Below are 15,622 nucleotides of genomic sequence, written 5' to 3' on the forward strand. Positions count from 1 at the left end.
CGCCTCCCAGCCCGCCGCCGCTCTGAGCGCCAGCCATTGCCCAGCCCCGCCGCCCACGCCACGCCCTCGTCCCGGCGGCTGGCCGGCCTAGGGCGGGAGGGGGCAGACGGGCGGGTGAGGAAGCAGGGAGCTCTGCGCATGCCCGGTTGGTGTGGGCGTGGGCTGCAGGGGCCCGCAGCTGTCCCGCCGCCGTTACCGGCCCCGGCAGGTGAGGGGTCCGGCCGCGGGGGTTCGGGGCTCCGGGGTTGCGATCGCGGCTGTTCCGCGCCGCTGCTCGGGGCGGGACTGGGTGTTGTCCGCGGGGGAGGCAGAGCGCTCAAGGGCCCGTCGCCTTCCCGTGGCCCGGGGGCGAGTCCTCCGGCCGCGCAGGGCTGAGCGTCAGCCCGTTTGCCACGGGGTTTGCACCCGCTCCGGCCCGGGGAGGTGGAGCTGATGCCTTCCGCGCGTCGGTCCGTCCGAGCCGCCTCACCCTTCCGGCGGGCAAGGGCTACCGCCGCCTGCAGCAGAGACAGGCAGGAGGCTGGGCGAGATTGGGTTGGGCTGGGCTGGGCCGGGGCGGCCGCTCCCCGCGGCTGGAGGCTGCAGTTGGTGCCGCGGGCGGCAGCTGTCCTGACTGTTGCCTCTTGTGAAACACCCGGTCAGGTGGCTGGCCCGCTTCCTGCTCCCGGGGACGGGCGGATCTCTGCGGGGAACTGGGCACAAACCTCCGCGGAGCTCGAGGAACCGGTCCCCTGGTTCGCCGTCCCTCGGGTGGCGAAGCTCCGTGAGGAGGAAGCTGTACGCCAGAACATTTAACTCCTGGTTGCTGGTTTCTGTGACAGTGTAATGCTGGTCTGAAAAGCGCCCTCAGCATTCAGAAAGAAGACTGTCAGAAGTCGTCACTTTTCCTGAAAAAAAATATACACTGTTCTTTCTGAACTGGTGCTAGAGTGAGTTGTTTTTTTCTGTTTTCATTACAGTTGCATGATAATGTATAAGACAAACCTTAGCTGACGTGCATGTTGTCATAACTTGCTCTTCCACTAGGGAAAAGTTAAAATATGAAAGCTCATCACTTTTCCTTCTGTACTCAGATCTTCAAAGCGCGTTAAGTATCCTCATCTCCAAAACTTACATTTGTTTTCTTGGGAGTTTTGTACCCCTGAAAGTTCAAGTTAAAGATATTTCTTTTCAAAGATATTTCTGGCATGGAAAAGTTTATTTAATAGAAGTAAGTAGAGTCAAACTTAAGCCCAGTGTTTTTTTTTTTAATTGAAATTTTAGATTTTAACTTTATGTATCTATAATCATAGAGGTAAGATGTTTCAAAGGGCATGCAGAACACCAACAAGCATTAGAAGAAAAAAGAAATAAGCAAGAGAGATGTGTGAAGGAGCAAGGAGAACCAGACAGAGGTCCATCTTGTTTTTCTGTTACAATGTTAAGGAGAATGCAGTGTTTTTCCTCCAAGTGTGTTTGTGTTAAATATCTCAGGATTAATCTATACAAATCGGTTATATGTGACTGTTAGACTAATTTTAGTTCAGCTGTTGAAAGCAAAAGTCTGTTTCTGGTAGGCTGAATAACTAAGCCATTATTACATGTCATCTGCCAGAATTCCAAGGTAGCAGTGCTGTGTCACAGTGGTTTTACAGATTTGTGCTTTGCCCAAGGCATTAATGTTTCTCTAGAACTTAAGGCTAGAGGGAAGCCATAGTAGCTGTTTTGTACAAATGACACCAAAGATCCTTTGTTTAGGGGTAATAAAACTAAGTTTCAGCTCCACACATAAGTTAATATTATTACCTGTGATGAAGTTTATTTCCCCCCCCCCCCCTTATTCTGATTTAGAATCAGATGCTGTCATCGGCATGGTTTCCTTTAGGCAATACCTTAGGGATAAAGTTAAGTAGTAAAATACATATTTTTCTCCCATATTAATTCTGTTTATTTTTTAGTGAAAGTCAGGGTGCTCTTCCAATATAAATAATACAAGATCAAATTAGTATTTGTAGGTTTTAGTTCCTGTTAAACCCAATGAAGTTACTTCTGTTCTTGGATCAATTAGGCTGACATTAATAACGGCCCCTTCTAGCATCACATTTGAAGTTGTGTTGTGGCTTGTGGAAACAAGTAGATGGGAAGTAGAATTACGGTGCTGTTTACTGTTTTACATTTATTTTATTTGGTTTGTCTTTAATACTGCTTTAGATGAGATGCTATTGCTCAGGGATTTAAAAATGGCATTATTAAGCGTTTGAAGGATTTCTGAATGTAGGGGGTTTGGGGCTGGGTTGTGGGGTCCAAGCTTCTTTTTAAGAAATAGTCTTAATTATTTGGGTCACTTGCTTCATACTTTCCTCTATGGTTGAAAGAAGACTGTATCCTGTAGATCCTTCCCATCCTGTATCTGTATTGAGTGCGCATGTGCTTTATCTGAGGCACAGTTAGGAGCCAGCTGAATTAGTTCTAGTGGTGGCAACTTGCTTCTGGAGCTTCTCACGTCCAGGAGGGTTATTAGCAGGTCCTCATGGTAGGTGATTAGTACACGTGCAATAACCTGATGGTTCCAGGAAGCAGCATGATTGCTGTGTGCCTGTGTTCAGAGCCACTGCCTGTGTGTACTCAGAGAGAGCATGTACAATGCCTGCCAGGCACAGCGAATGCAGAGTGTGAGTAGCTGCTATGATACAGAATTGAAGGACAGCTGACTGGAAAGCTCTTGGTTTGCCTGTAGAAGGGTTTGAAATACTTCTAGGCTATAGTAAAATGTAATTTTGTGATTGTTATTTTGAAGTTAGTGTTATTGTTTATACTGAGATACAAAATGATATGCCGGACTATTGTGGGATAGTGTTTTTATGGATTGTTCTTAGGCAACCTTTGGCAGCATAGGAAAGCATAGGTTTCTTAGAGTATAAGCCACACAGGGAGCTTGCAAGCCACTGATTTTTGGTCTACTGACTTTAAAACATTATCACCTTGTTGGAAAAAAGCATTAAATGAATAGGACAAAAAAGTAATCTGATCTTTGTTCTTAAAATGTTAAAGAGCTTTTTTTCCTGGTCTTCTAAAATATCTAATTTATGTTGTACTTTGTTCTCTAACAATGACTCTGAGTTTCCCGTAAATAATCTTTACAGTGCTGCTGTCATGGACACATAAAATTATTGGACAAGTTATTTATTTTAGGAGGAGCTGTAGTTCCTCAAAGTATATGCATTTGAACCTGTTACTTTGATTGTTATATGGGAATAACAATTCTTGGTTTTAATTTCCTTGCATTTCACATTTTAATGCTGCTATTGAAGCTTTAGCCTTCTACGAAAAAGCTCAGAGGCAGACCGCTGAGGTAAATTACCATAAACTCATTTTTAAGAACTGGTATTTGTGACAGTGAAGTGTCACAACATGGCAGACTTGAAATGGACTGTAAGAAGGATTAGTCTAAAACATGTGATCGCTTGCATCTTGTTTCTGCAATAAAATACAGCAAGTTTTAGTGAGATATAAGTTTTTCTTTCTTCTGGATAGTGTTAATTGTGTGAAGTCAGTTATTGCAGATTCTCTGTGTAGAGCCACTGAAGAATACACAAATTTAAGATACTTTCAAATTGCGTAGTTGATTGTTTCCCTTCAAGTAATTGACATAAAAATATTTTGATGAAACGTATGTGCAGGAAATGCATTTTCCCCTGGTTGAATGCTGTCTGCCTAAAACAACTGAATTTTGAACTCAGGATATCTGTGCTTCTTAACGTTCTTGTTCAGGGCACAATATTGCCTTTTATAGTTCAGCTCACTTGGATCAAACATCACCTAAAATTCTTAAAATACCTTTGCGTGAGGAGAATGCTGGGAAGAACCCTCAGCATTGAAGATATGCTTAAAGGGTGAACACACACATTCAGGAATAAAAAGGTCAACAGAAGGATGTTTAGAAATGGCTTTTTCTAAGTCATCTTGTAAACAGGCATCCTAGAAGTCAAATTAATAGTTTCTGGTCTGTACAGTGTGTTGTTGTTTTTTTTTTTTTTAAATAGAATTCTAAATATGTTCTTTGGCAATATACCTTAATGATAGATTTTTATGTACAGTAACTATCTACAAATAATTGCCTGACTTGTTATTCCAGTGTGCTACCAATCCAGTAGATAAATATTTGAACTGCCTGAATATGATGAAGCTTGTATAAATAGATGATTCATTTCCCATAGAGAAAACACACTCATATGCTTCAGATTTCTTAAACACTAGCTCTTGCTTTTGTTTGGCATAATCCCCAGTAAAATGAGTTCTGTGGTCATTAGGGTTTTATCAGCATAATCTCACTTATTCAATTAAGAATGATGTGATTCCTTTGTGCATACTAAATAGTAAATGTGAGAAGATGCATCTTACACTTAAAGGTTTTGTGTGATTCTTCAAATACTTACAGAACAATTAAAGTTGAGATGTATTACTTTGAGCTGATTCTGTTATTCAACTTGTGAGCACATCAGCTAGTGCCACATGAGAATTTTATCAGCTGCGTTGCCTATGAAGAAAGAGAAAGAGAGGAGCTGGAATTCAGATTTAGAGATATGATTTTTAGAGAAGCCTCTAATTTTCAAATGCAGTGATGAAATTAGGGTATGAAACAACCTTAGCTTTTGTAACTTTATGTGAAATGTCCGCTCTTGTGAGGTGCTCCATTTCCTTGAGAACTGAAGGGTTACCTTGAGATTTTTTTTAAGTATACATTTCTATACATGTAGTCCAAGATCACTAGAAATTGTATTGCTACTAGCTCCGTCAGAAGCATCCATTTGTCATAATTTCATTGTCAGCTTCTTGCAGCAGATGTGGTATTTTCTGGAAATATGTTGTTAGTCTCTGCTCTTTGCATGTGCAACTGTCATAAAGAGATGCTAGAGGACTATGCTGAGATGATGGATTGAGCAGGTTATATTTTCAGATGGATGTTGTCTCCCAGGTTATTTTCATTTAAATCTTGTTTTGTCCATCTTTGTGCCAGCTCTTCACTAGAATCCTTCTCCTGAAAGATTGTTACAAGAAGTGCTGTTACTGCTTGGGCTGAGATGCAATAAAAGAGGTTCTAAGGAATACAGGCCTAGAGACCTTTACTACAAAAATTTCTGTGTGTGAAAAACGGTATCCGAGTCCTGTCTGAAAGAGCAGAGACTGAACAATTGCGTACATTGAATGTTCAGGACAGTAAAGCTTCACATGCATTATTTCACATTTAGGCTTGGTTCAAGACACTAATTTTTATAGTCTGCCTGCATAACTAATTTATTTCCATGTTGTCGTGTGCCCAGGTTCATGGGAAATACTTAATAATCCAAGAAGGATTGGAGCACTACTTGTGTATGGTACTGACTTTTTCAGTCTGGCACAGAGTTTACATTAAATGCTTAAGTGTAGCATTATAGCTAGAAAATTAGCTGATCAGGGGTAGACTTTATTAGCAAGTTTTGAAATGTTTCTTCTGCTTTTTTTTTGTGTCCATCTGGGCCCTGAGATAACTACAAAATAGAGAGTTTTTTTTTTTTTTTATCTGTTGTCATTAGTAGTTCACAGGAACTAGGAAATGTTCTGTGACAGCAACAACTTGTATCAGAACAGATTTGAAACTTGTGACTAAAGGTGGTGATGCCAAACTGAGCTAGAGCAGTGCATTAGTCTCTTTATCTTTTTGTAGTTTTGTATTTCTGCTTGTCAGATTGGGAAGCACCTATAATTAAGAACATCTTGTACTACTCTAGAAGATTATCTGGGCAAGCCTGTACTCTCCTCTAATGCTGCAGCATTGACAGGATTGCTGCAGTCTAAGAGTTCCCAAGTGCTCTCTTAGAAGATCATTCTGATAACAAATCTGGTCCTTTCCAAGTAGAATGCTGTGTTCGCAGTTTCTGTTGAAAAGCAGATATTGGCTGGGTGATTTGGTGGACACCACTTACCTTTAATAGAATCATTAGTGGAATTCAAAGAGCTTTATGACAGGTGAAACTGCAAGACAAGACTAGTCCTTGGCTTACGGTTTTACTTTGGTAATTACAGCTCAAGCAGAAGAACTTGTAGTATACTTAGTTGACCTCATCATACTCTTGAGCAGCCTAGACATGATGTAGGATCAGGAACAGATATCTCCCTCCCCTGCTGCAGTTCAGAATCTGGATGTCACCAGTTCTGCGATACAGTTTGTATAGTAATTTTCAGTCGTCTTCTGTTCAGAATTATTGCTGGTTTTGTAAGAGCCTGATGCACTCCTGTGGTCATAAAAGCTATTCCAATAAAAAGAACTGTTGAGCTGTCATCTGTCCCCATTCTTTTGTACTTTGCCTCGCTTTATGGTGTACTCTAGATGGAGGACAAACAGTTGATAGCTTTAGAAAAGCAGAGGTTTTAATTATACTTGGCCAATGGGGAGCATAGCTACTTTCGTAACAATAACTAATTGAATCAAGAAGTCTCTTGCTATGTGATGTAACTTACCAGCAGTCAAAGCTCATCCTACCAGAGCCCAAACAAGGTCATCTGTCCGTGTAAAGTTATTCCAGTATCTAAAATATGCAAGTGATGTGTCTATAGTATTTTGCATCTGATTTGCCTACTAGATCGGATAGCGTGTTGTAGAATGCTGTTTCAAGAAGTAATGCACTAGTGCAGCCGTAATTTCTTATTTCCACCATCCTGAAGAGACTGCAGTTTGGCAGACTTTGTATTCCCTTGAGTCCTCAAAAAGAGCATGCTTACTTCTCTGACAGTGACTCTGATCCTTGAGGATGTTTATCATCTTTAGGAATCCTACAGCCCACCTGCCAAGCCTGTTTTGGAAGTTTTCAGCTAAAAGGCTTTCAGATGTGAGGACGATTGGGTGGAGCTGTAGTCATTCTTCCTTTTATCCAATATGGGATTATGAGGATTTGTGCAGCATATGTAGAGCTCCAACAGCTATTGCTGTTTAAAAGACTTCTGAGTTTATACATGTGAAGCATTTGTGTGTCCTGTGCAAGCTCTGTAATTACTGCAGTGTTGTAAGAGAGGTATCTGTTGTTTGAGTTTCATTACTGTAAATAGCTTTGGGTTAATGAGTTATGACTTTTTCTCACTAGTAGGTATTTTACCAGCTTTTAATGTTTATCATGAAAATCCGGTTGTATACTACTGTTTACTGAAAAATATTTCAGTCTTATAGCATTATGGATAATCATGTTGTCTTTTTTTTTCAAGTAAAATAGCAAAATTATTTCTTAAAAAGCATTGGAAATATTAGAGACCTCTTCAACCCATTATAAAAATATAAATTTCTAGTATTCTCAAAACCCCTGAGGAAAATCCATTGCATTATTTTTTCATCTTGGATTTTGCAAAACTGGACATGGAAAAGATTAAAGAACCATCTCAGGATTTGTGAAGTTTTGCTTTTGTATCTGGGTTTCAAGTTGAGTATCCTTCAGTTGGATAAATGCATGTTCTTGTTATAAGTTGTCTTTTATCTAATATGGATGCAATTATTAGGTCTCAAACAAGAGCACTTTCATTTCAGAGAAAGGAAGCAGCTTTTTTATTCTTCCTGTCCCTGTATACTAAAGGATGCTTTTTGCACAGCACCTCTTTTGCTAAATCTGCTCTTTTCCCACATCAGATACGTGGTGGGAGAGTCAGTGATGTGTGGAGGAGGAGAGGAAGTAACAGAATTGACATATTCATGTGAGAAAGTACTTGTGATGTAAGATGAGTGGGACGTGCATGCACACACACAGAGACTAAGTAGAAAAAGCTGGTCATATTTTTATATTGGCTGGATGCTATCCATTTACCAGTGATTTTAGAAATGTTACTTTAACAAAAGAAATATGGCTAAAAGTCCTTTCAGAGGCTCGTAATAATGAGTTTTGGGGAAATTGAAGCAAGAAAACTTTGACTTTTGAGAAATGTGTCTCAGTTCAACTTTGAATTCTATTCAGTTTCATGAAAACCCTTTCTAGTTGCTGTTGCACCATCAGTGTGTATTAGAGCATCATTTTGTCAGCAGAAAGTTGTTTTCCTGGAAACAGCCATTAAGTCATGCACTGGTCTGCACTGGATTCTATGGGCAAAGCCACTGACTGTTAATGAGCTCTGTCTGGCAGCCAGGAAAGCTGGAAAATACCGGTGGAAAATACTGGTATAAAAAGAGAACGAGGGAAAAGGGGGCAGGCTGCTTTTTAAAGGTATGCTTTCTAAGCCCGAAACCCATTGCTTTAAAAACAATTTAAATACTTAGAACTCAGAGCTTCAAGGACAATGACTGAAATTTCGTAAAGTCATGGGAGCAAAAGATGCTCAAAGATGGAATGGTGTTTAGGTGTTTGGGAGGTGCAGGAGTATTTCCATGAATCTGACATGCTTCTTGAAAATAATGTATAAGCATGGATGTTTGAGTGGTTGTTTTACAGATCGTTCATATGTACTTCAGTCTCCAAAAGGTCCATCTCTAAGATAGCAAAACAGGTGGAGAGGCAGTGTGTGAAATCAGCCCTAGTGGAATACAGGAAGCCTCAGGAAAATTCCCTCAGACCATAGTGTTTTCTTTCTCTTGTTCTCAGTTCATCATTCCTCTTTTCCATCTTCCTTTCCCTTTTTTCCTTCTGAAACAAAAAAGTTCCATTTCACCAAAAGTCATATGAATGCAGTGAAAGGAGGAGAGATGGGTTGGACTAAGTATAGTTTCGTTTCAAGTGCACTGTACATGTATGATACAAGTGAGCTGGCTGGATAGAAGCAAATGCCTTTCCTTCCTTATTCTGTTTGGTATCAAGGGCAGTTGTATTTTAGAGACTCAGGTCCCAAAGAGGTGTTGGAAATAATAGACTGTATTCCTGAAAAGTATAATTATAGAGATGTTATAATATTGAAAATATTGCTACTCAGACCTAATAAGGCTTGCAAATGCATGCTATCTGAGAGTGGGATTCATAACTGATAAATGAAGTTGTTCTATAGGTTTGTAATATCTACTGGTCTTTTTGGTTCCAGTGGAGAATGAGAGGAAATGTGAGAAATGTTGTTGTTTTGTTTTGCTTTTTTTTATATAATGAATCTAAAGAAAGAACACTTTGTCCTAATTCTCCATTATTACTTAACTTCAAAGTTATTTATGCCTATTATTAAAAACTGTAATTGTTTTTTTAAGATTTACTGAAGCAAGATCACCTATTCCTGTTACTCACTTAAACTCCTTTTCCAATTCTGCCATCCTCATGGCTTCAGCATTTTATTTCAAAGGTTTAGTGGGGGAGTATATAATATATGTATATTTTCTTGTTGATTTATTATTAATTTCTATGTTATAAGTTATTGACATTCATATGAGCTTTACAGGATGTAATTTAAAGCTTGCAAAGACTTTTTGTCAGTGGTTCAAAACCATGCTTTCTTTGTGGTGTATCTTGTTTTCCATTTGAGTCCTCAAGCATTCTAAGAAACCTGATCTTGTTAGTCATGTGCAGATTTTGAAATGAAGTTTTATACCTATGTGGCAAAGCCAAGAGTGTTAACAGTAATACTGTAACCTTGGTATGTCATAAATCTTAAAATTTGCATTTGGAACCTCAAATCTCTCTTCTGACCGGCTAACAATTCTAATGATCAGTCAGAGAGTTAATGCTTTGTGACAATCCCATTGTTTGCTTTTCAATCCATTTTAGAAATAACAATTTCTGTTGCTGCTTCCTAGCTTAACAAATGGCGGCACAGTGTGTGACAAAGGTGGAGCTGACTATTGCCTGCACCAATCTCTTGGATAAAGATGTTGGCTCCAAGTCAGACCCGCTTTGTGTGCTTCTCCAGAACACGAGTGGTCATCAGTGGTATGAGGTACAGTGTGATGCTTCTCATGAATCTACTAAAAACAGTCTAACTTGTTGGACCTTTTAAAACACTAAAACATATGATTTCATTAAAATATTTTAATTATTTACCTCTTCACACCTCTGAATACTTTTCATTAGATTATGTCTGTAATAGTTATACAGGTAGCATGCTAATAATTGTTTTCTAGTAAATATTTACACCTGTAATCTGTAATGGTTATACAGGTAGCACGCTAGTAATTGTTTTCTAGTAAATATTTACACCTATCTGATTTTTAGCACTGACCTCCAGCCATGTGTGGACCAGAAGCAGCCTTCTGAGTGTTTAAATGTGCTTTTATAAATACAGTGATCATCCTGGATTTGACAATATACCATTTTTATGTTAGTCTTCCCTGAGCAGGAAGACATGGAAGGCTCCTTACAGGGAGCAAAGAAAAGCAGGTCCCCAAATATCTCTGACTTAGAGCGATGGGTTTTGTAATGTAATGTCATTATTTACATTTGATGAAAGAGTTGTAGAAAGATATGACTTTATACTAAGAAGAACTTTAAAAAGTTTTAATAATATGTTATTTGATTTGAGTGCCTGTTTGGTTGGTGAAGTACTGGATAATATGATACCTTTCTAACTGCAGGTTGATCGCACAGAAAGAGTTAAGAATTCCTTGAACCCAAAGTTTGCAAAGAAATTCATAATTGACTACTATTTTGAGCTTGTTCAGAAACTTAAATTTGGAATATATGACATTGATAACAGAACCTTTGATCTGAGTGATGATGACTTCTTAGGAGAATTTGAATGTACACTGGGACAAGTAAGTATGCAGATGATTTCCCTTAGAATTACGAACATATAAGTTAATGCAAATCATTAACCACTTCTGTCTTAAATTTATCACTATGTTCTTGTGTAGTTGGGGTACTCTTAAGTTGAACAGATTCCCTTAATTTGTTTTTTTCAAGCCTCAGTTCAGTATACATACATTTTATTTGCGAAAGGTCTGGAGATGATGCCCTGAAATATACTCTAGAATGGTGACTGTCCAGATTGCTGTCTGAAAGTAAGTGAACTGTCCATGAGCACAAAGTAGTAATTGCTGTTCATTTGCTCTGATGCTCAAATTCTTAGTTCTATGCTCCGTGAAAAGAGAATTGGTGTATAGCAACATAAGAGCATTCACAAGGGTCATGTTAACCTTGTAATTTGCTTTCCACTCAAGGCAAGCAGTGATTCTGGTGCTGCCTACTGTTGATTTCACTCCCATTTCCCTATCAAATTCTGCTGTTGGTGCTGTCACAATAGGGTAGCTTTTTTTTAACTTGTTCTTTCTAGTAGATCCTTCGAAGGCACTTCTTCTCAGGAGAGTCTTCTTGGGATTTTTGCTCCCCTGTGTCTAAAGTATTTTTATTTTAAGTGCATTATGAAGACAGAGGCATTGTGAAATGAAATTCAGTAATAATTTAAAATTAATAATTCATTCTTAAAGTAAAGAAGAACCTGTAGAATGAGTAGACACACTTCTGAGAAAGCATTGACTGAAAAGGATAAAACAAAATCAACTAGAAACACTGCAGGGGGAGGCTGATGTTCGTTTGCATGACAAACATTGTGTTTATAAATCTGTTTGCTGAAGCCTTTTATGAAACATGGCCTGCATGTGTTTGAATGATATGTATGAAAAACTTCAGAACAGTTTGAGGTTGGAACCTAAGGTATGATATTTGTTCGTGTGTGAGTGTTATGTTACTACGAGACATTTTATTTCATGTTGCACCTGAAACTCTGCATGTGTTCATCTGCATATGTATTGTAAAATTTTGAAGTGTATCAAGTATTACCTTCTTATTTAGAGGAGGTCATGGTAAGTAAATGTAATGCTGTCGTCTTCATGATCAAGGGAAAATTCCTAAAATGAAAATACCTCACTATCTCATTTCATTCCTTTGAAAATCTATTAAATTGCACTAATAATGCTTGATACTCAAATTTTGTCTTGGCAGATAGTTTCTAGCAGGACTGTAACAAAACCATTAGTACTTAAAAATGGCAGACCTGCTGGAAAAGGAAGCATTACGGTAAGACAGTTAAGACAGTGAATCTCTTCAGTGTTTATCCTTAAATGTTTTTGTGGGGCTTTTTTAGTTAGTTCATGGCTTGAACACAGTATGTCTAATCTACAGTGCTGTAAAAAGTGTCTTAAAGCTTTTTTTTTTTCTGCTAATAATTCTTCGTCATCCAAAATGAGAGCAACCCGCCTTCTACATCTATAAGTCACCGTGATTATCTTGATGGATGCAGTGAATCTGATGTACTGCCATTTGGGCAGTATCTTTAATTGTCACTGTCACCATCTAGTGAATCTCAATGTTAAATCAAATTGTTCTTCCCTCTCCCTCCCCATTTTTTAATGCTTCATTTGTGAGCAAACGATTTTTTTTAGTGGACCTGTCATAGGAGTGTTGTGAATATCAGAAAACTATATATTCCTGAATACAAAATAAGTATTTTATTTTGTTTGCCTATCTAGATTACAGCGGAAGAAGTGAAAGATAACAGGGTGGTTGTATTGGAAGTAGAAGCAAGGAAACTGGACAATAAGGTATTTAAGTAATTGCTGTGTCTTTTATAAAGTAGTAAAATAAAAATCTTGCAGAATGGGAAACAATAAAATGTTCTTTCTTATTTTTTGCTGAAATAATTGAATCCGTTAAGATTTTTCATACTCTAAAAAGAAATTGAAGAAATACTGCTTCAGAGTAACTTCATTGACTGTTTTGAAATGAATTATAACGTATTTCTAAGTAAAACAAGTGCATTGCAGGGATATTCCATGAAAAGAATGCTTCCATTTAAATGTAAATCTTTGCATTTAAACATAAAGATAAGGGAGTTTTGGTATATTCATTGATTTGAATAGTTGTATAACTGGTTACCTGTTACCTCTCTCAGGAGTGTACTTGGAGTGTATAAATCTGTTAACTATTTGGGGGCTGGCTAAAAATACTGTATTTAGGAAGACTTTTAAAAACACAATTGAAAAGAAATTATAATGGAAAAAATGTTGTCATTTTTCCCTGTCGATTTAATGATACTTTTTTGAGCTGTATGAAATCCTTAATTTCCTAACTATCCATCACAGTACTTACTAGTGTAAGTATTCTTGTGCTTGAACTGTCAGGTGCTTTGTGCGTGGACACTGCAGAACTTTTATCCTAACTTTACAGATGTGCACTGTTTTCTTCCTCTCTTTCACAGGTGGTAATATAATCAGACTCATGTTTCTTCATCTAAAGCTTTTATTCCCTGAATATCTATTTTACATTTTGTTAATCTAAGTGTATTTTAGCTAGTGTTTAGTGGCATTCATGCCACAGGCTGTTCTGGATAATTACATGTTCTTTAAATACAGGATTTTTTTGGAAAGTCAGATCCTTATCTGGAATTCCACAAGCAGACTGGAGATGGAAACTGGGTGATGGTTCACAGAACAGAGGTAGGATATTTTCAGTTAATGACCTAGAGATTAAGTTTATTTGATTTCCAATGTGTCACAGCACTAGAAGTATGGTACCTTACAAAAAGAGGAGAATGATCTGGTAGTTGACATGCAGACTAGTTAGAAATCACCTCAGCTCTTCCACTGATTTTTGTTTTGATAGGACGGGAAGTCTACCTTACTCTGATTCTGGTTTATGCCATCCTATTTTAAAGGAACAGATACTTTTTGTTAAAAAAAAAACAACTTTCTGCAATCTAGAAGAAAACAAATGCTTTGAAAAGGTGCTGCATACTCACACAGGGACATTTGTCTCAGTGCTACTGTGACGGTGGAACTTGGGCATTCCTGTGACTGTGCTGCTCTTAAGTTGGTGTCACCTGGCTGTGCCGCTTACTAATGAAAGTAATTATACCAAATGCTTGCGTAGCAAGGGCAAGCCAAGGATAATGCGGAGTGAGGGAAAACGTGCTTGAGCAGCAGTAGCTTTCCACCCAGAAGGAGATGCAGATGTCCCGTGGCAGCAAGTGACAGGGTTGGATTAGGTTCAAAATATCTCACTGTAGTTGAAGCTCAGGCTCTACTCACAACTGAGCTACTGTGCACATTTGAAATGGTGACCATATTAATTTTGAAGCGTGGATGTTGAAGAAGTATAAATCCTTTTTGTGTCAGATTTATAAAAATAGTTTCACTTATGAGGAGGTGGCTTTGTGTAAAATATATCTTTTTCCATGAGGATTTCAGTCATCTTCAATTTCAGTAATGAATCCAGAATTTGCTGTTCCGGCCTAGAACTCTCTGGAGGATAAATTCTTTATGTTACAGATTTTAAAAACCTTCTTATGTTATTAACTATTATTTACTGGTTTCATTTTCAAAAGAGAGGTTTCTTTCTCTACAGTCCTACAGCGCTGGAAGTAGCTATTACTATTATTAGATATTATTAATTAAGTGTTGCTTGTTGTGTGTAGTTTCTTGTGCTTTACAAAATTGTTATTAGGTGTATTGTGTGTGTTACAGATACTTTCCAGCTGACAAATTCTGAAGATCTTTTAGTATATAGCATTCAGCTTGAGAGACTGTGTGTAGTAGGGTGCCTTTTGTTCTGATATGCTATTTCTGCTTAACTATACCATGAATTTCTTAAGCAAACATTTCCCTAAGTGGCATTTCAGAATAAATATAAACTGGGGTGAATTGTAATCTCCAGATTACATATATGTAATCTCCAGATTACCATATTCTTTTTGGTAAATTGCACTTCTAGGTATCTTTTTGTCTGTATGTATATGTGTGCTTATTAAAAAAACCAAAATCAATATTTATGTAACGATAAAAAATTTAATTTTTTGCAGTGTAGTAGGTGAATTATATAGTAGATCACAGTCTAGTTTAGAAAAATACAGAGTTGAAAGATACCATCTCTTTTGGACAATAGTACTGTATGTTAGGAGTGTTTAGTTTGTTTGTGTCTTATGTTTTAGGAGTTGTATTGCAGGAAGTGATTGACAGCAGCATTAGTCATGTGTTTTTGCTTACAGAAATCATGGCATGGAGGTATGGCCCATCGCAATGACTACTTTCCACTCTTGTGAACAATTCTGTTCTGGCTTTTTTTTTTACAGGTTATTAAAAACAACCTGAATCCTGTTTGGAGGCCCTTTAAAATCTCTCTCAATTCTCTGTGTTACAGTGACATGGATAAGTCAATCAAGGTAGTATATAAGAAATGTATGTATAAATCAACACTTTTTTTAAAAAAAGTAGGATATAAAATAAATGGAAGATGTGTTATTCTAGTTATTGCTTCTTTTTGTTTCTTATTCTTACTTGAAAAAAAAAATCTCACATTTGTGATGTGTTATCTGGTAAAAGCTGGTCTTTGAAAATCTGGGAAAACAGTTGAACGTAAGTAGCTTTGGAATATCCGATTCAGTTTCTTGTTTAGATCGTGTGGTTTTAGTACTGCACCAGCCAATACTGGTGGTGTTAAGATACCGTGTAGTGAAAGATGCGTGGTGAAGGCTGGAATATGCTTTGGTCTACATTATGGATCTTGTAATACTTTGTTGCTGGTGCAACAGGGAACACTGATGAAATTCTTAATATACTACCTGATACAATAAATTACACTTAATATACTAGCTGAGATAACAGGTGTGGACCGGATGTATCTTGTGGATTCCAGATGTAGCAACTTTTCTATTTAGGTGTATCTTTCTTTTGTCAGAAAGTCAAATCTGTGAGGTGATAGTTTTACCAGGACTGGTTGTTAACTCT

At 37.9% G+C, this 15,622-nt stretch overlaps 1 protein-coding gene across 2 annotated transcripts in view; it reads left to right on the plus strand.

The window, feature by feature from the left end:
• The first annotated feature begins 43 nt into the window (after positions 1-43).
• The window catches only part of CPNE3 (copine 3), a 30,793-nt gene continuing 15,214 nt past the window's right edge, over positions 44-15,622 (plus strand). The window contains exons 1-8 of one of the 2 annotated variants that reach the window (XM_086740984.1): positions 82-208; positions 643-929; positions 9,704-9,843; positions 10,478-10,657; positions 11,844-11,918; positions 12,371-12,442; positions 13,253-13,336; positions 14,968-15,057. In XM_086740984.1, the coding sequence (XP_086597110.1) occupies positions 9,712-9,843; positions 10,478-10,657; positions 11,844-11,918; positions 12,371-12,442; positions 13,253-13,336; positions 14,968-15,057 (633 nt within the window). In that variant the 5' untranslated portion in view covers positions 82-208; positions 643-929; positions 9,704-9,711. Of the gene's footprint in view, positions 209-642; positions 930-9,703; positions 9,844-10,477; positions 10,658-11,843; positions 11,919-12,370; positions 12,443-13,252; positions 13,337-14,967; positions 15,058-15,622 lie in introns of both variants that reach the window. The other variant, XM_086740983.1, reaches the window with a different exon arrangement.

This window comes from Chlamydotis macqueenii, chromosome 2, assembly GCF_036417535.1.
Source record: "Chlamydotis macqueenii isolate bChlMac1 chromosome 2, bChlMac1.mat, whole genome shotgun sequence".
NCBI lineage: Eukaryota > Metazoa > Chordata > Aves > Otidiformes > Otididae > Chlamydotis > Chlamydotis macqueenii.